Genomic DNA, 23,722 nt, shown 5'->3' on the forward strand with positions numbered 1-23,722 from the left:
TCATCTTTGTTGCTCTTCTCTGTCCTCTTTCTAGAGTTTCAACATCTTTTTTACATTGTGGTGACCAAAACTGGATGCAGTATTCCAAGTATGGCCTTACCAAGGCATTGTAAAGTGGTATTAACACTTCACGTGATCTTGATTCTATCCCTCTATTAATGCAGCCTAGCACTGTGTTGGCTTTTTTGGCAGTGCAGCACACTGCTGGCTCATATTTAAGTGATTGCCCACTAGGACTCCAAGATCCCTTTCACAGTTGCTACTATTGAGCAAGGTACCCCCTATACTATACCTGTGCATTTGGTTTTTCTTGCCTAAATGTAGAACCTTACTTTTTTCACCATTGAATTTCATTTTGTTAGATAGCGCCCAATGTTCAAGTCTATCAAGATCCTTCTGTATCTTAAGCCTATCTTCTGGTGTGTTGGCTATTCCTGCCAGCTTTGTTTGCCAACTCCTGTTTCAATTCTTTGAACATGAATCTTAAAACTTTTATTACTTTTTAAAGATAGGGAAATAATACTAATTCAGCATTCCATATCATATCTCCATAAGATTTTAATCTTCTCTCAAGTATGTTTACATTGTTTATCCCATATTTCTATAAGCATACTGTACTATGTGTGCTATAGTAGAGTGCCAAATCCTGCACTTTATGTAGAGTGCCAAATCCTGCACTTTATGTAGAAGTATTCATAGACAAACTACATTTTGATGTAGATTATAGGAAAGTTAAACAACTTTTTAGTATACAATTTGTTTTTCCCTTTAATATCTGTGCTTCTTTTTGAAGCAGACCTACAAACATAAGTACACTTCTTACTGTGTTCTTATTAAGAACTATCCTAAATTTATTAAAATATTCCCAGAACCTGGATAAATGTATTTATATAAATTTATAAACTTATTTTCCAGATTCAAACTCTCCCTGAAAATTACAGTTAACAGATTTTTTTTACCATGGGTTATACCTGCATTGGTCATGTTTCAACAAGTTACCCAAGTTTCCTCTACTATATTCCTGGAACCAACTAAATTTAGCCAACTCTCACGTGGGTAAACAAACTTTAATTACTGCTGGAACTTAATGCTCAAGATAACACAGATGAGCAGGGCACATTCGTTCTAATGTTTATTTTTCTCCCAATGCTGGGGAAGAAGGAAGATGGCCCTCTCCACCTGAGGGAACCCAATACACAAACCTAGCCCAGTATGTCACTAAATAGTTAAAGAGAGAAGCTAGTACTGGTTGTTTTTCACTTTCCTTGCCAGGGATACAATTCCTCCCTGGGAAATCAAATTTGTCCCCATCCCCATAGGAAAAGGATGGGGTGGCCTTTCAAGGAAGAAAAAAAAAACATCCCCCATTACATCTCCACGCCCAATTCTCAGGAGGGGCAACCAGCCCCGCTGCTGCTGCTGCTGCTGCTGTCCCTGCGTGTCAGGTCCCCAGCAAGGCTTGTAAGGAAGATGACTGACACACATACACACGCACTCCTCTTCCTTGCCAAGCCACTCAACCTCGGGAGAGGAAACCCAGCGCTTCTTCCTGACATTTCCTCCACCCACTCCTCCATGATCCCCAAGGGGATCCTGGTCGTCACCTCCCCCTCCCCACGCTGACCAGCTGCCCTCCCCACGCCCGGCCCCCTCGAAAAAGGAAGCACACACACACACCAAAATGCAAGGCAGAGACAACGGCGTATTACCCATAGCCACACCTACCTGTCTTCTCATGGTCGTAGCCCACCACAATGAAATAATCTGCCAGGCGGGCCATAGCCGAGGAGAGGCCGGCTCCGTCCTCGCTAGCCTCGCTCCACCTACCACTCCCGCTGCTGCTCCGAAGTAGCTCAGCATCCTCCCTTCAACTCCCCCCGTCCTGCAAAAAGAGGCAGCGGTGGCAGCGGCAGGAGCAGCAGCTCAGCCATGTTGGACAGCCAGGCTCCTGGTGCGCCTGCGCGGTCCTCATTTCCCCCTCCCCTTCGGAGAGCCGTTCTCGAGTGGCTTCGCTCGAGCCGGGCGCGCGGGGCGGTGTGTGTAGGAAGGGGGGGGGGGGAGAGAGAAAGAGACAATTCCGGGACTTGCAAGCGCCGCGCGCTGTGTGTCCAGGACTTGGGTACCTCCGGGCGGCTTCTTTGCTCTTCGCCCCGCTGTATTCCTGTTTGAAACTGGACGTGCGTTACATAATTGCTTTGTGTGGGGCTCGCATAGATACCGCGCCCGCGACCCGAAAACGGGAGGCGCTCTGAGAAATAAAGCTCAGCCGCCCTCTTCCATCGGACGCTTCCTTCCTGTATCCGAAGTTGCACGGGAGCCGCGCTTTTTGGTAGGCGAGGAGCGCGTTGCAAACGCAAGCCGCTTGCTGCTGACGCCGTCGCGTTCCTGCCTCCAGTCCGCAGGAAATCGGCTCGGCTAAATTTCCGCAAAGCGTTACGCCCGAGTGGAGATATGCAAATATGCAAATGCCCGGGTTGAGAAGGACGCTAATTTCCTTTTCTGTCGTTGGGCACGTGTGAAGTGTGGCTTGAGAAAAAAAACCAACTTTTTTTAGCTAATTTTGGCTTCATTTGCTGGGTTCGAAAACGATCGTTATACAGGGAGTCCTCAGTGATCACAATTGAGCCCAGAATTTATGTTGCTAAGTGAGAAATTTGTTAAGTGAGTTTTGTTCCATTTTATCAACTTTTCTTGCCACATTTGTTAAGTGAATCATCCCAGTTGTTAAATCAGTAACAGCGTTGTTAAGTGAATGTGGCTCCGCCATTGACATTGCTTGGTAGAAAGCCACAGGTCACGTGACCCCGAGACACTGCAATCGTCATAAATGCGAACCAGTTGCCAAGCATCCAAATGTAAATCGTGTGACCATGGGGATGCTGCAACGGTCATAACTGTGAAAAATGGTCATGTCACTCTTTTTAATGCCGTTGTAACTTTGAACGGACACTAAACAAGCTGTTGTAAGTCGAGGACTGCCTGTATTTAGTGCTAGTCTCACCCATGATCATAGAAGTTTTTTTACTTCTTCAGAAATGAATTGGTACAAATCAGTGCTTTGAAAAAAAAACTAGTTTAATTTGCTGGGTTTGAAAACGATCGTTATACAAGGAGTCCTCAGCGACCACAATTGAGCCCGGAATTTATGTTGCTAAGTGAGAAATCTGAAGGGAAATAGATACACCACGGATAATATTGGCGTAAACCTCAATGCAAGCTTGCTATAGTGGACTTATTCTAAATTACAACAGTTATTTTTTTCTAATTTGGCAGTCATGTATTCTCCAAATACTGGTGCAGTAATATTACTAATGGCCGATTGATGCTTAATGTTTCGTATCTAAAGTGACAACAACTAGCTGTTCTTAGAACTAATAAATAATGTTTTAAAATGTATTCACAAATAATAGCATGGGGATGTAGCTTACTAGATAACCTGTGATCCATTAGGTTAGCCTTTACGAAATATTTTCTTTTCAGATTCCTGAGAGCCTTCAACAGTGACAGAATTTCTAATGTACTGCCTTCACTGGAAAAGTTAGGATACATTCAGAGATATATTTTCCTTAAAAATAGCCCAATTCCACAGGAGTTGTGGGTTCTGGATTTGGGGCGCATGTATAAATTAGCCCATTTGAGGTACTTTGGTTTGAAAGTTTTTTTCTTGTGGTGCACCATTTTGCCTAGTGAAAGGTTACAGGAATCAGAGTTTTTATAATATATAGTTTTGGGAGGAGCAGGATAATAAAGGTAGGATAAAAAAACAAACAAATGTTTGTTGGTAGCTCACTAGAGAATTTTTATTTTTACATTGCATGTTTCTGGAGGGCCCTGCTAGTGTGATAGAGACTTTAATCTGGTTTAGGGCTACTGTATGAAGTCTTCAGTATTTGCCTCATTATATTAACTATGGCACCATTAAAATAATGTATGAAGTGAGTTAAGTAAAACACATGTTTTTGGTGGTATTGCATTTTCACTCTTGTCAATATTACTGTTCTAGAATCTAATGTGGAAAACTGCCCATCTAAATCAAATTAATTAGTGCCCATAAAACATCATGCAGCATTGCAAAAACAATCACTAAGAAGGCTTAAATGCTTACAAATACACAATTGCAAATTAGCAGTTGTATAAAAAGGGACAAGATAGAAACCTAATACAGATAGCCCTTGACTTATGACCAGTCACTTAGCAATAGTTCAAAGACACCCCCCTCCAAAACCTAGTTTCAAAGTTCTGACATCAAGGTCCCCCTGCAGTCACGTGACCACATTTTGGGCACTCAGCAGCCAGTCTGCATCAATGCCTGTTTGCAGTGCCCCATGGTCACATGACTGCCTTTACAATGGTTTTGCCAGAAACTGGCATTTATTTGTGGTTTCTGACAAAACTCACCCCATACTGGACAATAAGTTCGCATAACGACAGCAGTACATGCTTAAGGTTTGCTGTGTTCACTTAACGACTATCACAAAAAAGGTTATATTTGAGAACTGTAGTTTTTTCTCTCAATTTTCCTTTTTCGTCTCTTTCGTTTTTTAATTCATTTTAAATTTGCTCTGTCCATCTGTCTTTTCCTTTCATTAATGTGTGTATGTAAAGTAATAATACAATGAAGATTTTAATATTAAATAATTAGCTTAGTAACAAAGCCAAATAATTATAATGTTTCTAATATCCTAAGCTGCCATTAATATTGATATATCTTTTTTCTGTTCTGTTTTCAATATTCTACATTATTTAAATAATAGGATGTCACAGTCTTTAATTATATAAACAACAATGTACAGAAATAAATATAATGTATCAACAGAAATAATATAATGTATCAACATGTATAATAATACAATAAAAAAGTAACAAATAAAAATGGCTTACAGTAGTGTGTTAGTCTACCAGATCAAGGCTGCAGAAATCCAGATGACCACAAGATGGGAGCAAATAATTAGACTTTTCTGCATATCTTTACCTCCATCCAGAGGTCATCTTGATTTTTGCAGCACCGAGAATATTTTCATATTTTATTTTTGCAGGGTACGAGGGGTTGGGGAAGGTAAAGAAGTGATATATTGTTCAAAGAAAGCCTTGTAATTCTACTAAAGCTACAAACTTTGGGGGTCTGGTAAAAACCCCTGTTGGATCATCAGAGAAAAAGTTTCTGCACAGGAAGATAGGATTTACTGTGAGCTCTCTCTCCCACTGCTAGTCTTAAAGGAGAAACTATAGAAATTAGATGGACAACAAAATATTTGGCCACTCCTACAAGAGTGGCCCATTCCGACCCATTCAAAAAACTTTGGTCAGGATAAAAATTATGTTTGGATGCATATAAAGAAATCGTAAGAATGGTGTTAGAGAAGGACCTGGTTAACTGCTGAGTAGCTGCATAGCAATAGCTTCAGTTAGAGAGCTGAATAGGAGGGGAATAGCGAATTCAATATGCTCTACAAAAACTCAACTGTGCTTAATTTCCACCAAAAAATGTTGTTGATAGCCTAATCTACCATAAATTACTTAAATTTCATTTAGACAAAAGGGAAAACGTATTTTCATTTAAATAGAAAGAAAAATTGGCAGTCAAATCTATTTGGCAATAACATAGTTTATATACAAGTTCTGCAAGTTTTTAAAGAGAGGATTGGCCATCACCTTTTGGAGATGATTTAACTGATTTTCCTGCATGCTGCAGAGGACTGGAAGAGATGATCCTTCTAACATTACAATTCTGTGATTCTAAGCCAGGGAAACCATCTGAAAATCATTTAAAATGTCATCTTAAAGTTGATCCTACTGAAGTGTGAAGTTCAGAATAGAATATAAACTTAATTAAATACAATACATGACTTGTGATATACGGTTATAACTTCCAAAAAGAACAGCATGCATTTGAAGGCTAGACAGTTTTATAAATGCCAAGTCTTTGGGCTTCAGTTATTGTACGATTGCAGGTTATAAAAGCAATGCACCTATGTTCTAGCAGTACGCTTCTCATGGGTTCCCTATAATTAGGACATTACTTTAAAATATCAATACACCAGAAAACTTGTTATTTTAATTTTTTTACAAGTAGAAGTAAATAGCATTTTACCAATTCTACAGAAATCTGTTTAAATTTAATTTAACTCCCTATTCTACAATTTACTGTCATATTTTACATTTCTAATTGACCACATAACCATATTTTGAAATTGTCAAAAAAAGATCGCAACCAGCATGAACAGTTTATTTTTGTAAGAGGACTAATGTTCTCTTCGCCACAAACTACCGAAGTTGTGCTAATTGCATTATCTGCCATTTTAGTCATGTTAAAGGTTTGCTGTTTAATATGAAAAGCGAGTGCCAAAAGATTTACAGGAAGAGACAGATGGATTGCCCTTCATAACCTTTTGTATATGGCTCATTTTACAAGAAGAAAAAAGATTTATCTTAAACGGAAAATTGTTCAGGATCCTCAAATAGCTATCTTGGAATATTCAACTGGAGTTGGACTCTAATTGGGCAAATCCTAACGGATTGCCCAAGAAACAGTCCTGTCATGCTTTCTGGACTGAATTTGATTTTGTTATGCCTGAGAAAGTGGACAATGTCCCTTTGTCTGTTAGTCCAGTTACCGCTTGTTAGAGTTTGCCCCTTCCTGGGTTCTTAAAGCAGCCCAGGAACTGATCAGGAGATGGGTTCAAGCGATGGTTTCAGTCTCTTTGAGAGAAGGGGTGGTCCCACCAACCCTGAAGGAAAAGGTGGTATATGCCTCCTCCTCAAGAGATCATCACTGGACTCTTCCCTGTTGGAGAATTATCAGCCAGTTTCCTATCTGCCCTTTTCTACAAAGTTGTGGAAAAGGTGGTTGGGTGATAGCTGATCTTTTGGAAAGGTATTATCAGGACCTGTTTCAGTCTGCCTTAAAGGGTATTGTATAAAGGCAGTGTTCGTCACACTTTGGTGGACCTGGGATGGGAGTGATGCATCCAACCTATTGCTCCTTGCTTTCTCAGTGGCTTTTGAAACTTTCAACCACAATATCCTTCTGGACCAGCCCCGGGGGTTAGAAGTGGGAGGCACTATGTTCCAGTAGCTCACCTCTTCCACAGTGGTTGGTTCTAGTTGATACTGACAGGAGAGATTGTTTTTGAGGCCTATCGTGTGAGGTGCCCCAGGGCTTAATGCTCTCTCCTCTTGTGTTCAACATCTACATGAAACCATTAGGTGAAGTTATCTGCCAGTTCAGGGTGCAGTACCATCAGTATGTTGATGATACCAACTCTACCCCAAGTGGCACAGGTGAAGCTGTTGGTGTATTGATCCAATGTCTGGAGGCTATTTGGGTTTGGATGAGGCAGAACAGACTTCAGCTCAATCCTACCAAGACTGACAGGCTGTGGCTGTTTGGATATGGACATGGGATGTCTCCAGATTTGATCTTGGGTGGGGCTGCACTTTCCTAGTCAAGACTGGTATGCAACTTGGGGGTCTTCTTAGACTGGCAACTACTGCTCAAAGAGCAAGTGGCAGGAGGGCTTTCACACAGATTCATCTTGTATGCTAATTGTGCCCTTTCCTTGATCAGGAGACCCTTCAGACAGTCACTCATGTCCTGGTCATCTCATGTTTGGATTATTTTAATGGGGTCTTCACAGGGCTACCCTTGAAGACTATCCAGAAGCTATAGCTGGCTTAAATTGCAGTAGTGCAAGCAGTAACAGGTGCCTCTTGTGTCACCCATGTGTTACCACTGCTACGCAAGCTGTATTGATTGCCAGTTGGCTTCCGAGTGAAATTCAAGATGCTGGTTATTACCCATAAAACTCTATAAGCCATAGGGCCTGGTTACCTGAGAAACTGCTTGTCTCCAGCTATTTCTGCCTGCTCAATGCCACCTAGCACAGTGGATGTACTACAGATCCCTCCCATTAAACATTGCCATTTTGTGGGTCCAAGGAAACATGCCTTCTTTGCTACAGCCCCTATCCTCTGAAACAGCACCCCAAGATAAGGATGGCACCCTATCTCCTGGGGTTCCAGAAAGCTTTGCAAATCTGGCTTTGGTCCCAGGCATGGGACTGATATTTATTATTTGTTTAAAGGCCTTTTTATTGTGTTTGTTGTTTTTGCTGTCTATAAGATTATTTTAGTCTGGGTTGTCTCTTTGATCCAATGTTTTTAGCAGTCTTTCCCTGATTTTATACTCCGCCCAGAGTCCACTGTAATTGGGCAGCAATAAGTTTTAATAGAGAAATACATTTCAGATCAAAACTGGAGAACACATTTTGAGAAAGACGAAGGATCGTTCTACTGTTGCTATGTTTTGTGCTTTCTTTGTTATGACTGTAGTGGTCTGTGGCTTATGCTCATCTATCTTAAAAGCCTCTCCAACCACAAAAATTTAATATTGGGTCATTCTCCATTTGATAGCTCCCAGCAATGTGTTTTTAATATGTTGCTGATGTACTTCTTGTATGAGCACCACAGTATAGATAACAAAGCCTCTTTAATGTAACCCCCCTCAGCCTCATTCTCAAGAATGGAATTTTTACATGGTCAGGAATTTCAGGATGTTTCCTGTTTACATTTTCCTTTGGTTTGAGGCAACAACATACCCCACTAGAGAAAAGGAGAGGGGAGATGACTTGGGCAAAGTAGTAATCAGACATACCATACAGGACTCGCATACAATATGAACAATTACTGCGCTCGTGTGATGTCCCTTTTCAACTGCAGTTTTGAAGGCAAGCACTCGGAAAAACAGTAGTTCCCAGTAACTTTTAAGTACAGCCCTGTAATATATGCTCTCATAAAAATCAACAGGAAGGTCTGTTGTGTGGGAGGAGGAAAGCATACATTCCACAGTGCTAGAAACCAAATAGTTCTTTAAGTGCAGAAAGAAAAGGGGCAGAACAACATGCCAAAGGAGAGAAGGGAAAAAAATGTTTAGGAAGTGGATTCTCAGCAGGTGAAATTGTTTTTTCTGCACTTCAATCAGGATGGCTTAATTCTTGGATGGGAGGCTATCAGAGGTGTAGGCCAGCCTGGCAAGGAAAATAATTATCCCAGAAGAAAGCGATGCAAAATTATTTCCATGTTATCGACAAGAAACATGGTTGGAAACATGCGGAAGAGGCCTTCATCCTGCAGTGCATAGACAATGGTTTAAATGATGACAAGAAACATGCAGCAGAAGATGATCTTGATTTGAAGACGACTTTAGCCTCGCCCAAGGAAAACAACATGGATGCCTAATCTCTTTAACAGAGCATCTTACTATACTGTAGATATCCCAATAAACTGTGCTAGTAACTATCCTGCTTTTTAAAATATCCCATATTGATTTTGGGGCTGTACTATTTAATTAATACATTTAAAAGTGCCAGTTCACTATAAAATATGCTGCAATAAGTCACTTTTTTCATGGCCATTGTGACTTCAAATGATCGCTAAATGAATGGCTTTAAATCAAGAATTACCTGTCATTTTAAAGACATTTTAAAGATGGATGGAATTAAAAAGAGATTTGTTTGATGAAAGAAATACAATCATATAGACAAATTTTGAAGTCAGCAGACTGCAAAGTAAAAAAAATCAAGGCAATAAAGATAATAAAAGAAAACATAGTCAAGACTCTGGAAGTAGCATGTGACAGAAAAATAAAAACTTTATAGTATTGAACACCTCTTTTGGGGGGAAATTCCTTAAGAAGACTGTGATGGTCCTTCTTTTTAAGAATGGTTGGATGAAATTATATAGTTCATGGTCATTAACTGGTATATTCTGTGAGTTAAGGACCCTAAGGATGAAGGGTGAATTTCATACAGTTGCATCTGGAGATTATTGTTGTTCCTGTGTTATTTTCACTATGCAATCCCACAAGTTTCTATGTTAACCCAATATTCCTTATTATTAATAGGAGAGCCGTTGACATGACAACATCCAGAATTTTGGAGTGAGGCATCAATAATATACTGATTATGCACACAAAAGCCTATTTCTCTTGTCGTCAAATTCATAAACTGATCTAGATTCAGTCATGGGCTGAATGAAGGTCAGTAAACTGAATCTGAAGTTGATGTGCATGTACTGTATACTCTTTTATAATCAGGATTTCATTTGACCTGAAGAAGCAGGTAGGCAGTTCAGATGTCCTCTGCAATCCAGTGTTCTTCCTAAGGACTAACGTGGCCTCAGTATTTCAAGCCTCTTTTATGTGTTTTTATTGTTCATATTTCAAGTTCAGCATAATAAAAAACAGCAGAAAGAGCATGACTATAATGATCTGAGCTCTGGTAATCTTCAGACTGGATTACTGTGTTATGCAAGGGCTGCCCTGGAAAAAGAGTGCCAAAACTGCAACTATTTAAGATTTTTGCTAGAGTCTACAAGATAGTCCTGAACTTACAATAACAGTGGAAGCCAAAATTTCTGTTGCTAAGCAAGACATTGAGTTGTGCCCCCATTTTTCGGGCTTTTTTAAGCAAATCATTGCAGTTGTTAAGTGAAACTTGATTTTGCTCGTCAGAAGCTAGCTGATAAAGTTACAAACAGTGATCCCATAAGTCCAGGACAGTGTAACTGTCATAAATATATGCCAGTTGTCAATCACCCAAATTTGGATCATGTGGCCATGGGGATGCTGCAACAGTCATTCAGTGTGAAAACTTCCTGTACTAAAGGACACTGAATTATATCCATCTACATCAATTTCCTACAGGTAGTCCTCAACTTACAACCATTCGTTTAGTGACATCCTGCAGCCATTCTTTCAGACACCCTGCCGCCACCCCGCACCCAAGTTCCTGAAGCAGACTCTTCCTCGTCATCCGAGCCCACTTCTAGGGCATCCATGACAGTTACAATGGGAATCACATGAACCCAGGACACTGCAACTGTTATAGGTATGCCACAGTGCCAATACATACATTGTATACATTAGTTGGAATTACAAATGAAAATTCCCCTTATTTAAAGTTTTACAAACTTTGTGGAAATACTCTTATCCAAGACCTCAAAATAAAATGTATATGGAAGTGTCTGAAACATACTCATTTTTTTTAATCAGATCAATATGAACTTAGAACTGCTAATATAAAAATACTGATTTTCTCTAATCTTTGGAAGGCATATATTTATATGTGTTTATAATACGTGTGCATGATTTATTTATTTTTATGGGGTTTAAAGGCTCAAAAAATTTTTAGTGGACAATGTAAAGACTCTAAATTCAACAATTACCACAGGGCAATCTGTAATTATCATTTGGTTGAAACAGAAAGGGATTGAGTAACAAAAAATCACAAATTATACAATACAGTTTCCCAGCAAAGAAGACAATGAACATTTTCTCCTCCTTTAAAATGTGGGCACTATGTGGGAATTTTTTTTTTCAAACCGGCACAGCAAGGACACACTGTAATAGAATGGAAAATACAAGTGGCACTTGAGTAGGTAATACATATTTATCACATTTAGCATCTGACCATGTCAGGCGGAATGAGAGAAATAGATTTAGCAAGGTCAAAAGGCTCATAAAGTCCTTCATTTAATGCATCTAAGGAACGTGCCAAAACCTACTGGAATTTACCAACTTCCTACTATTTTTGAGAAGATGAAGGCAGTTAATCTTACCTCAAGTATCTTCTCAACTCAAAACTAGCGGGATGCAACTAATATCCGTCCTTTAAACAGCCATGTAAAGAGCACATAGCTGGTATTTTTCTGCTTTCTTGACTCCCTTACAATCACATCTGCTTTCCTTTGCAGTAGTTCTATGTACCAAGTTTCACATTTTACACTCACTGGGGGGAGGGAAATGACACTATTCTGACTACAGGAATAAAATAAAATTTCCTTCGGTTGTCTTAGCATGAAACGCATTGCCTTGAGAATAAGCTTTACTTCTGAATAGAATATATGTCCCTGCACATAGACACATGACAAAATAGCATTAATAACCGCACTATGCCTGGCTGAGAAGCTGATGACATCTCAATTTCATCCTCATCCTCCTCATCAATCTAGAGATTTGCAAGTCTTCTGGGCTTTATGGTTCTGGATTTCAGACCTGCAGTCTCACATTGGCTGCAGCAATGGGAAGCATAACATTTTTATTTTTATTTTTTGCTTTTCCCTTCCTTCCCTGCTCCCCCCACCCCTGGCTCCAGAAACGTTTCCTCTTTTCCTCCTTTCATAGAGTATAGTCAATTATCTTAGTGATATTGTTTATATTCACCCGTTGTTCACTCACTAAGACTCTTTGCAATCCCAATCCTAATCCCATGTACCATAACACCCCAGGCTCCCCCATCCTCCAGTCCCTTCAAGAGTTTGCCCAAATTCATGCTCGTTGCATTGATGACACTATCTAACCATTTCATCCTCTGCCTTCCCCTTCTCCTTTTGCCTTCAATCTTTCACAACACCAAGGTCTTTTCCAGTGAGTCTTCTCTTCTCATTACATGGCCAAAGTACTTGAGCTTCATTTACATCCATACATCATGATAAACTAGAATTTTAAAATCCTGCATGCTTTTCACTAAGCTAAAATGTGTGCTTTTACACAATAAACTCAACCAAAAATGAACAAATCCATGTTTTAGTCAAGGCTTCTACATGTATGAGAGGAAAAAAATTCAGTTATTTATAGATACCATAGTGACTATTCCCCAGAAGTAATTCCTTTATTTCCTGCAACTTGACCAAACAAAATGACACTGAAACCCACAAAAATGGAAATTATATTGCTAAAAATTCCAGTTGTCCACATTTCAACAGAATTTCAAAAGTAAAGTTTCTTTCAAAAGTAGGACTTCTTTCATAAACTCACTATTCATTTTTATTTTTTAAAGAAATGTACTAATCATGCACTAAACTAGCATTAGAAGTTATATCCAATCATTTCTGTTCACTGGTATCATAAAAATTAGTAAATACAACATTATTCCTCTCCCTTGATGTACCCCCAGCCCCACACTCTCTCTGTAGAGCTGGCCATGAGGCTTCTCTTTAAGAATTAGTCTCATCATTCTCAGCTTAGCTGATAAATATTACCCCATTAAAAAACACATTAATTTAAGGAATACACTCTGTGCTCTTCTCTCCTTTCATCTCCATGAGTTTTAAGAACTTTTATTTATAATGTTCTTCTTACTCTTCCCCTCTATTGGCCAACAAATCCTGTTGCCATCCCAATAAACTTTCAAAATTAACTCATAAAATTCACAGTGTTTGGTGACTGATTAGGCAGAAAGTGTTTTCTTCCTTTTAAGTAAAAACAAAATATTTTGTATTAAGAATTACGCAATCAACATCATGTGTCTGAGCTTCTCCACATCCTTTTAGCAATAATATTTATTATTTATCTTTATGGTTATTTATTAAATTTATTGGCTGTCCATCTTACCACAGGTCAACTCCTATATACCCATCTGTGATGTTATTGTATAGAGGCATTGTTTTGGTTCTTTGAAGACAGTATTAGCTAAGAAGAAATCACTGGAAGAATGATGGGATAGAAATTGTTAAGTCAGTCCCCTGTTTTATTTTGGTTTCCTAAGCCTTACAAGCCAACTACATTTCCTTCTTTCATTTTTCTAACTTTGTCACCAATGATAAGCAACACATCTTGCTTGCAGGTTCTATCCACATCTTGCTTGCAGGTTCTATCGATTTCATACTGAATTTCATCATAGAAGTTATCAATCTCCTCTTCTTCAGCATCAGTGGTTGGAGCACCAATTGAACAATCATCATATTAGAAGAGTTCTCCATGAAGTCTAATTGATATTATTTTGGTCACTGATTTCACTGATTTGCACTATACTTAATATTTGGTTTTCCTCCGTGCTACCTTTGCATCATTTGTATATTAAATGTTTGCAAACCAGTAATTTAGATTTTGTTAGTGTACTGTAGAGTGTAAGAAAGATTAACTTGGTGGAGATACGCAGAAATAATTTCTTAAGCAAAAGGGATTGAAACATCGTTTCAAGTCCAGAGCCATAAAATAACATTTGGAAATGGCTCAGGCATTAATTCTCTGGAGTATAAAAAGAAGGCTAAGGTACAGAACAATCAGACTTATAAGATTATTTTGTTATATCAACCTTAATTAGGTTTAGCTTTCCAGGAGTTAATTTCCTGGCCTGGTCTACCTAATGGATATAACACCTACTAAACTTGCACTGGTACTTAAATATTTTGATTGTGCATGCATGACCGATAGTACATATTTTTAAATTATGGGTTTTTTTTTCAATTAGTCCAATGTTCCATGTTGGCACAACTATACAGAACTATGAAAGAATCATTTGAGATAGTTTTCCCAACAGAAGAGGAAATATAATATAGTTAGTTTGTATGATTCAGTGTCTAGTATGCAGTCCAAATAGTTCTTCACCTTAACAAAGGCTTATAACAGCACAGCAAAATAAAAGGAAATAATAATCACAAAAACTCTACAAAGCCTGGGATATAACAGGTAACTAAAATGATAATAGCATCTTTAATGTTTATTGGGGTAATGTAACTATGGTTTCCCATTGCCTTTTTCTAGAATATTTTTAATCTACCAATGTAGCCTAACACTTCATGAGCATTAACCATGTCCAACTCTGCTTACCTTTTCTAAGGTCAGCCAAGATTGGCTAAGTAGGGTTGCACACAGCAAGATTGATCATCCAGTGCTTTGGAACCTATACACCAGGGGTCTTCAAACATGGCCCTTTTATGACTTGTGGACTTCAATTCCAGAATTCCTCAGCCAGCGTGCCACGTTTGAAGACCCCTGTACTAGACCAAACTGAATCTCACCATTAGCAATGCAGAATGATTCTAGAACATGGGTCTCCAAACTTGGCCCTTTTATGACTTGTGGACTTCCAGAATTCCTCAGCCAGCATGCCTGGCTGAGGAATTCTGGGAGTTGAAGTCCACAAATCATAAAAGGGCCAAATTTGAAGACCCCTGCTATACACCTATGCATGCTTATACTAAAGTCCTATTACATATATTAGCATTTAATATGGAGCTGAGAGCCAGTCTGATGTAATGGTTAAGGCATCAGGCTAGAAACCAGGAGACCATGAATCCTAGTCCCATCCTGGGCACGAGGCCAGTTGGGGGACCTTGGGCCAGTCACTTTCTCTCAGATCTTGGAAGGAAGCAATGGAAACCACTTCTAAAAAAAAAAATCTAGCCAGGGACTTTCCAGCCAGTTCTGAGAACAAGGGGAAAAATGGAGCTAGTATGGTATTTCCTTATAGATGGTAATTAGAATTCTGGGAATTGCAGCTCCAACACACCAGTGGATATTATCAGATTAGGATTCCGATTCATGAAATCCACTGGGTATCTTTGAGTCAGTCATCACTTCAAAGCAGAATCTACTTCGCAGAATAATTGTGAATGTAAGAAGGGAGAATCACATGCACTGCCTCGTACATCCTTGCATAAGGCTGCATACAAATCTAAAATAACAAATGTTGACTGTAGTTTTGATTTCTAATATGTAAAGGAAATAGGTAATTGGTGGTTAAAGTACCCCGTTAAAAAGGGGAATTCAGGGACAGAGAATTCTTACCTCATCTACTTCACAGTATCATCTCTCTCTTCCTCTTATCCCTACGTGTGATCCGGCACACCTGCCCACACCCATATTAATTGTAGTTTCTGGTAACCAAACACTTGCTTTCCTCTGATGTAAACTAACCCAACACTGGGTTGTCATAAAAGTTAATTAAGTTTTTAAAATCTTTGGACTTTTACAAGGTGATCAATGTTCCACCAGAGGCAGGAAAGCCACACAGTCTCACCTACCTTTCCTGCTTCCTTCTTTTCCCCACCTTCCCCCCCCACACACACACCATTTCAGATTGTACAAAAATACAAACCTACTCTAAGGAGAAGTCCAGAATAAACATTCAGAAAAAGGAGAAGTATAGTAGTTATAGTTCCAAATTAAGTTAAATTTAAAATGTCTGAAATCTGCAAAAATTGTTCTGCTGGATGCACTGAAAATAGCATCAATAATTTGTACAATTCTTTATCTGGATAGTTACTATTTATTGAAAACAGCTGAGATATTTCATTATGCTTTTGGCCCAGAAATTTATAGGTACTTTCCTGGATTTAGAGGAACATACTTCTTAGCAGGAAGTTGGGGGGTTTCCCCTTAAAGATTGCAAATATTCCACTTCTCTAAGAAACGAATTTACATCTGCCTAGTTACAATAATGCTATAGTGCCTGGTACTCCTAGGGATTTCTCACTGGAAGTAAAGTTTATTTTGCTCAGTCAGAAAGTGCACCTTTAAACTAAGGATTAGCTATTTTTCCACTTTGTCATCTGAGTCCCCAAATGTGTGTGATTTATTATTATTATTATTTGCCATCAAGTTGTTGTTAACTCTTAGACATCATATCCATTTACCTTGCCACTGGTCATCCTTTCCTTCAAGCATTAGAGTCCTTTCCAGAGACGTTTGCACAGTGTGTAAAAGACCCTGGTCATTTGGGCTTCAAGTGAGAATTCTGGGTTGATTTGTTCAATGATCCTTTGGTTTGTTTTCTTGACTGTCCACAGTTTTCTCATAAGTCTTCCCCAATACCAAAGTTCAAAAATATCAATATTCTTCCTAACTTGCTTCTTGGAAGTCCAACATTTATGGCGTCATAGAGTGTCACACATGGCTTGTACAGTTCTGACCTTTGTTAGTATAGACACATCACAGTATTTGATTATCTTTTCCATATGTCCTCATGGCTGCTCTACCAAGTGCTAGTCTGTATGTATCTCTTTATTGCTGGTTTCTTTACTGTTCATGGTTGATGCTAAAAAGAGGAAGCTATCCACTCGTTTGGTATCTTCATTGTCAATTGGCTAGTTGTTCTACCTGTTGTCATTGTTTGGTCTTTTTTACATTTAATTTTAGTTCCATTTTTCACTATGCTTCTTGACTTTTATTACTATAGCTTGTGGTTCCTTTGCATTTTTTGCTATTGGGACAGTGTTATCAGCATAGCACATGAATAACTAAATTTAAAGAAGAAGGTTAGGTCGAAGGTAATTATATATAACTTATATATCCATCTTATTTGTGTTCAACTCCTCGAACAGAGTAAGGAACCGGTTGGACCTCGTTAGACAAAGTGGTACAAGACTGGTATAACACTGAAGGACTGAAAACATGTTACTCTACAAGACTCTAAGGTCCAACAACAAAAAAAAACACTTTCCGCAGCTTGACATGATTAACATAATTGAAGGCCTTTCTATAATCAATGAAGCACATATTTGCCATTTCTTTTTCCATTTGAGCTCTAAACTGTTGGATGACCCTAAGCATTATTTTGTTAACATGTGAAATTAAGAATATTATACAATACTTTGCACATTCTGTTGAAACTTTTTCCAAGGTACAGTGACCTCTTCCAATCTGAAGTCCACTGTCTCCTGTTTCAATTACATTTCCTTCTTTCATTTTTCTAACTTTGGAATTCCACTCACCAGTAACAAGCAGCACATCTTGCTTGCATGTTCTGTCAATTTCATGTTGAACTTGATTATTTAGCGTATGGCATCTACAGAGATTGTGCAATCATTGATATACGAATTTAAATAAAATGTTAGCACATGCAATTCTATGGCTCCATATTATGGTGATTTTATTATGGTTTATCTTAATATTTCATATTGTATTGTCCATATATCATATATTTATATAATAGAATTGCAATGGGATAGATGTTATAATTCGATAACTAAGGAACCTAACCATCTGTTTCTGGTATGGCTGCGACAAGATCATCCCAAGTGCCTTGAAATTTCCTGAGGAGACATTCTTGAACTATATCTGTTAATTTTGTTCCAGAGCATCACAGTCATATTGCGGGCTATCAGCCATTCCTCACTTTAAGAGCTTTGCCTTAGTGCTGGCATGACCTGTCCTGATTCTATTCAGGTGGCGCCATATCTTTAGGGCAACTGCATTCCTGGAAGTGGTTTGTTAAATCTATTTAATTTGTTTGGTTGTAATTATTAAAAGTCACCCATCTTAATTGCCATTCTTCATCTAGATCAGAGGTAGGCAACCTTGGCTCTTTTATGACTCGTGGACTTTAATTCCCAGAATTCCTGAGCCAGCATGGCTGGCTCAGGAATTCTGGGAGTTGAAGTCCACGAATCATAAAAGAGCCAAGGTTGCCTACCCCTGATCTAGATCATAAGACTGTGGTATGTTATCCCAAATTGGTTTCCTAGACTTGAATTTGATGGTAGAGGTTATCAATCTCTTCTTCTGTATCGTCATATTTGACGATCATCATATTAAAGAATTTTCCGTGAAGTCTAACTGATATTATTTGTTCACTTGTCTTACTAAACTCTTCCTAATTATAAAAACTGTTCCTTGTGTTGTTTTCAAGTCCTAAGTAATAAATGGTGGTATCTTCTGGATGAAAGTATCCAAATCCAGTCCATCTCAATTTGCTGATCCCTACAATGTCAATTATCAGTTCATTTCATCTTTCACTATGTTGAGTATTCCCATGGCTCGTGCTTCTTACATTCAATGTTCCTATTGTGATTCTATTTTTGCAGCTTTGATTTTCTTTTTCTATATGGCACAGTCAGCAACTAGATATTCTAAGACTGCCCATGCCATAAACACCATTGGAACTCTGAAGGATCCTCAGTTCTTCCTCAGTAGAATATTTTATTTATTTATATCCTACCTTTATTGCTTTTATAAATAAGGCAGCAAACACGCACAATATTCTTTCCTCCTCCTATCTTCCCAACAACCACCTTGTGAGATGAGTTGGGCTGAGAAAGAGTGACTGGCCCAAAGTTCTCATCATCTTTCATGCATAAAGCAAGACTACAACTCACCATTTCCTAGCTTCTGACCTGGTGCCTTAACTACTAGACCAGACCTGGGCATTTTACAGCCTGTGGATCATATTCAACCCTTCAGCTGTCTCTGTCTGGCTCACATGGGGGGGGGCATGGGGGCCCTCCACATCAGTTCCATTTTCTCACGTGGCCCCTTGGGAAAGTTAATTGCCCACTCCTGCACTAAGACCTGTTTGATCCTCATTGATGTTGAGTGCTCTCCGACCTAAGGGGCCCATCATCTGGCACTATATCATCAATCATTTTATATTTCTATTCATTTGGTTTTCTTAGTAAAAATCAGGAGCAGTGCTTTGCCATTGTCACTAAAATAATTGCCTGCCTCTGGCACGTTCCTACATCACTGCAGCCCAATATAGATGTTGGCTTGCTTTAGCTGGACAGTGGGATGACTTTCTTGCCTTGGGTGACCCTGCTGGGAATATATATTCCTGGCATATACTCCTGAGGTTCTTTATACACACCCACTGTGAAGCAGCACAGCAGGACTTGGGGAGAGACAAATGTACACACACACATATCAACAGCTGCTTTGCAAGAGCCAGCCTTAGTCCTCCAAAGGGTCAAACTGTGGTTAGTCGAAAACCCTGCTTGAAACTTTGCAATGCGGTCACCTCTCCCAGGTTTGACTGACGCCGGCAGGGAGGCAAGAATTATTTAACCTCTACTGAATAAACTACCATCGGCTGCGTTGGCCCAGCAAAACAACCTGGCGTAGTTTTGATTGGGCTTTGCTAGAGGTTTTATATGGGGTATTTTAGAGCAGGTTTTTTTATTCAATGTTTATTGCGATTTTTATTATTGCCTGTTCACCGCCCTGAGTCCCGTAAGGGAGATAGGGCGGTATATAAATTTAAACAATCAATCAATCAATCAATCAATCAATCAATCAATCAATACATACATACATACATACATACATACATACATACCGCTTACAAACTCCAATGGTCAGAAGCGGGCAACCTCTTAAGCGCCAACGAAAGCCACCTCGTTTGGGTAGATAGTTTTTGCAGCTTGCCCGAAGCAGAGGCGCTGATTCAGTTCGGGGCAAGCCAAAGTCAAATCCCTACGCGAGGAACCCCCGTTTCCTAAATCAGCGAGCGGTAACGCGGACAATGACAATGACATTATGTACGAGCGGATTCCTGCCGTTTCAGGGTTTTCCCGAAGGCTGCCGCCAATGGGAGCCCCCCCCCCCCCCCATTCTCTTGTCCGAGTCGCCGCTCGGCAGTCAAGGCAAGCCTCGGTCGTGCCTCGGCCCGAACCCTCCGTCTCCGGCGTTAAGATCGGCAACCGGCTTCTTTCCGCGCCCGCGCGCAGCTACCTTTTCGCAGCCAGCCCCAGCGCGGTCTCGGAAAAAAAAAGTCCCCGGGAATTTTAAATCTATTTTCGGTCCTTTGCAGAGTCCTGGAAAGGGGATTGGGGGGGGGGGGNTTATTGATTTAAATTTCTTCTTCCAATCCAGCTTCCATTAATATATATTGAATATATAGGTAGAATAAACACAAGTTGAGGAGCTTGTCTCATTCCTTGGCCAACCTGGAGCAATCTGTTTCACCATGTTCTGACCATATTGTGACTTCCTGACTTTTGTACAATGAGATGTTCTGAGATTCCAGGTTGTTGTTTTTTTTAACACTTTCCGCAGCTTGACATGATTAACATAATTGAAGGCCTTTCTATAATCAATGAAGCACATATTTGCCATTTCTTTTTCCATTTGAGCTCTAAACTGTTGGATGACCCTAAGCATTATTTTGTTAACATGTGAAATTAAGAATATTATACAATACTTTGCACATTCTGTTGAAACTTTTTTCAAGGTACAGTGAACTCTTCCAATCTGAAGTCCACTGTCTCCTGTTTCAATTACATTTCCTTCTTTCATTTTTCTAACTTTGGAATTCCACTCACCAGTGACAAGCAGCACATCTTGCTTGCATGTTCTGTCAATTTCATGTTGAACTTGATTATTTAGAGTATGGCATCTACAGAGATCGTGCAATCATTGATATACGAATTTAAACAAAATGTTAGCATATGCAATTCTATGGCTCCATATTATGGTGATTTTATTATGGTTTATCTTAATATTTCATATTGTATTGTCCATATATCATATATTTATATAATAGAATTGCAATGGGATAGATGTTATAATTCGATAACTAAGGAACCTAACCATCTGTTTCTGGTATGGCTGCGACAAGATCATCCCAAGTGCCTTGAAATTTCCTGAGGAGACATTCTTGAACTATATCTGTTAATTTTGTTCCAGAGCATCACAGTCATATTGCGGGCTATCAGCCATTCCTCACTTTAAGAGCTTTGCCTTAGTGCTGGCATGACCTGTCCTGATTCTATTCAGGTGACGCCATATCTTTAAGGCAACTGCATTCCTGGAAGTGGTTTTGTTAAATCTATTTAATTTGTTTGGTTGTAATTATTAAAAGTCACCCATCTTAATTGCCATTCTTCATCTAGATCAGAGGTAGGCAACCTTGGCTCTTTTATGACTCGTGGACTTTAACTCCCAGAATTCCTGAGCCAGCATGACTGGCTCAGGAATTCTGGGAGTTGAAGTCCACAAGTCATAAAAGAGCCAAGGTTGCCTACCCCTGATCTAGATCATAAGACTGTGGTATGTTATCCCAAATTGGTTTCCTAGACTTGAATTTGATGGTAGAGGTTATCAATCTCTTCTTCTGTATCATCATATTTGACGATCATCATATTAAAGAGTTTTCCGTGAAGTCTAACTGATATTATTTGTTCACTTGTCTTACTAAACTCTTTCTAATTATAAAAACTGTTCCTTGTGTTGTTTTCAAGTCCTAAGTAATAAATGGTGGTATCTTCTGGATGAAAGTATCCAAATCCAGTCCATCTCAATTTGCTGATCCCTACAATGTCAATTATCAGTTCATTTCATCTTTCACTATGTTGAGTATTCCCATGGCTCGTGCTTCTTACATTCAATGTTCCTATTGTGATTCTATTTTTGCAGCTTTGATTTTCTTTTTCTATATGGCACAGTCAGCAACTAGATATTCTATGACTGCCCATGTCATAAACGCCATTGGAACTCTGAAGGATCCTCAGTTCTTCCTCAGTAGAATATTTTATTTATTTATATCCTACCTTTATTGCTTTTATAAACAAGGCAGCAAACACGCACAATATTCTTTCCTCCTCCTATCTTCCCAACAACCACCTTGTGAGATGAGTTGGGCTGAGAAAGAGTGACTGGCCCAAAGTTCATGCATAAAGCAAGACTTTCATGCATAAAGCAAGACTACAACTCACCATTTCCTAGCTTCTGACCTGGTGCCTTAACTACTAGACCAGACCTGGGCATTTTACAGCCTGTGGATCATATTCAACCCTTCAGCTGTCTGTCTGGCTCACATGGGGGGACATGGGGGCCCTCCACATCAGTTCCATTTTCTCATGTGGACCCTTGGGAAAGTTAATTGCCTACTCCTGCACTAAGACCTGTTTGATCCTCATTGATGTTGAGTGCTCTCCGGCCTAAGAGGCCCATCATCTGGCACTATATCATCAATCATTTTATATTTCTATTCATTTGGTTTTCTTAGTAAAAATCAGGAGTGGTCCTTTGCCATTGTCACTAAAATAATTGCCTGCCTCTGGCACGTTCCTACATCACTGCAGCCCAATATAGATGTTGGCTTGCTTTAGCTGGACAGTGGGATGACTTTCTTGCCTTGGGTGACCCTGCTGGGAATATATATTCCTGGCATATACTCCTGAGGTTCTTTATACACACCCACTGTGAAGCAGCACACAGCAGGACTTGGGGAGAGACAAATGTACACACACACACACACATCAACAGCTGCTTTGCAAGAACCAGCCTTAGTCCTCCAAAGGGTCAAACTGTGGTTAATCGAAAACCCTGCTTGAAACTTTGCAATGCGGTCACCTCTCCCAGGCTTGACTGACGCCGGCAGGGAGGCAAGAATTATTTAACCTCTACTGAATAAACTACCATCGGCTGCGTTGGCCCAGCAAAACAACCTGGCGTAGTTTTGATTGGGCTTTGCTAGGGGTTTTATATGGGGTATTTTAGAGCAGGTTTTTTATTCAATATTTATTGTGATTTTTATTATTGCCTGTTCACCGCCCTGAGTCCCGTAAGGGAGATAGGGCGGTATATAAATTTAAACAATCAATCAATCAATAAATAAATAAATACCGCTTACAAACTCCAATGGTCAGAAGCGGGCAACCTCTTAAGCGCCAACGAAAGCCACCTCGTTTGGGGAGATAGTTTTTTGCAGCTTGCCCGAAGGAGAGGCGCTGATTCAGTTCGGGGCCAGCCAAAGTCAAATCCCTACGCGAGGAACCCCCGTTTCCTAAATCAGCGAGCGGTAACGCAGACAATGACATTATGTACGAGCGGATTCCTGCCGTTTCAGGGTTTTCCCGAAGGCTGCCGCCAATGGGAGCCCCCCCCCCCTTCTCTTGTCCGAGTCGCCGCTCGGCAGTCAAGGCAAGCCTCGGTCGTTCCTCGGCCCGAACCCTCCGTCTCCGGCGTTAAGATCGGCAACCGGCTTCTTTCCGCGCCCGCGCGCAGCTACCTTTTCGCAGCCAGCCCCAGCGCGGTCTCGGAAAAAAAAAGTCCCCGGGAATTTTAAATCTATTTTCGGTCCTTTGCAGAGTCCTGGAAAGGGGATTGGGGGGGGGGGGAAGAGAGAAGAGGGAGGGCCAGGAGCCAGAGAGAAGCCGGTTTGATTTGCATAGCTTTGCACGTTCCCAGGAGGAGAGCCAGCTGGCGGAGGCTACTCCCGCAGCC

At 39.9% G+C, this 23,722-nt stretch overlaps 1 protein-coding gene across 1 annotated transcript in view; it reads right to left on the reverse strand.

The window, feature by feature from the left end:
* SBF2 (SET binding factor 2) overlaps window positions 1–1,888 on the reverse strand; it is a 210,926-nt gene extending 209,038 nt beyond the window's left edge. Inside the window, exon 1 of the mRNA XM_015822660.1 lies at window positions 1,726–1,888. Coding sequence (XP_015678146.1) covers window positions 1,726–1,780 — 55 coding nt within the window. The 5' untranslated portion in view covers window positions 1,781–1,888. The remainder of the gene's footprint in view (window positions 1–1,725) is intronic.
* Between the last annotated feature and the right edge of the window lie 21,834 nt (window positions 1,889–23,722).

The sequence above is a fragment of the Protobothrops mucrosquamatus genome, unplaced genomic scaffold, assembly GCF_001527695.2.
Source record: "Protobothrops mucrosquamatus isolate PMUCROS unplaced genomic scaffold, P.Mucros_1.0 scaffold1635, whole genome shotgun sequence".
Taxonomy (NCBI): Eukaryota; Metazoa; Chordata; class Lepidosauria; order Squamata; family Viperidae; genus Protobothrops; species Protobothrops mucrosquamatus.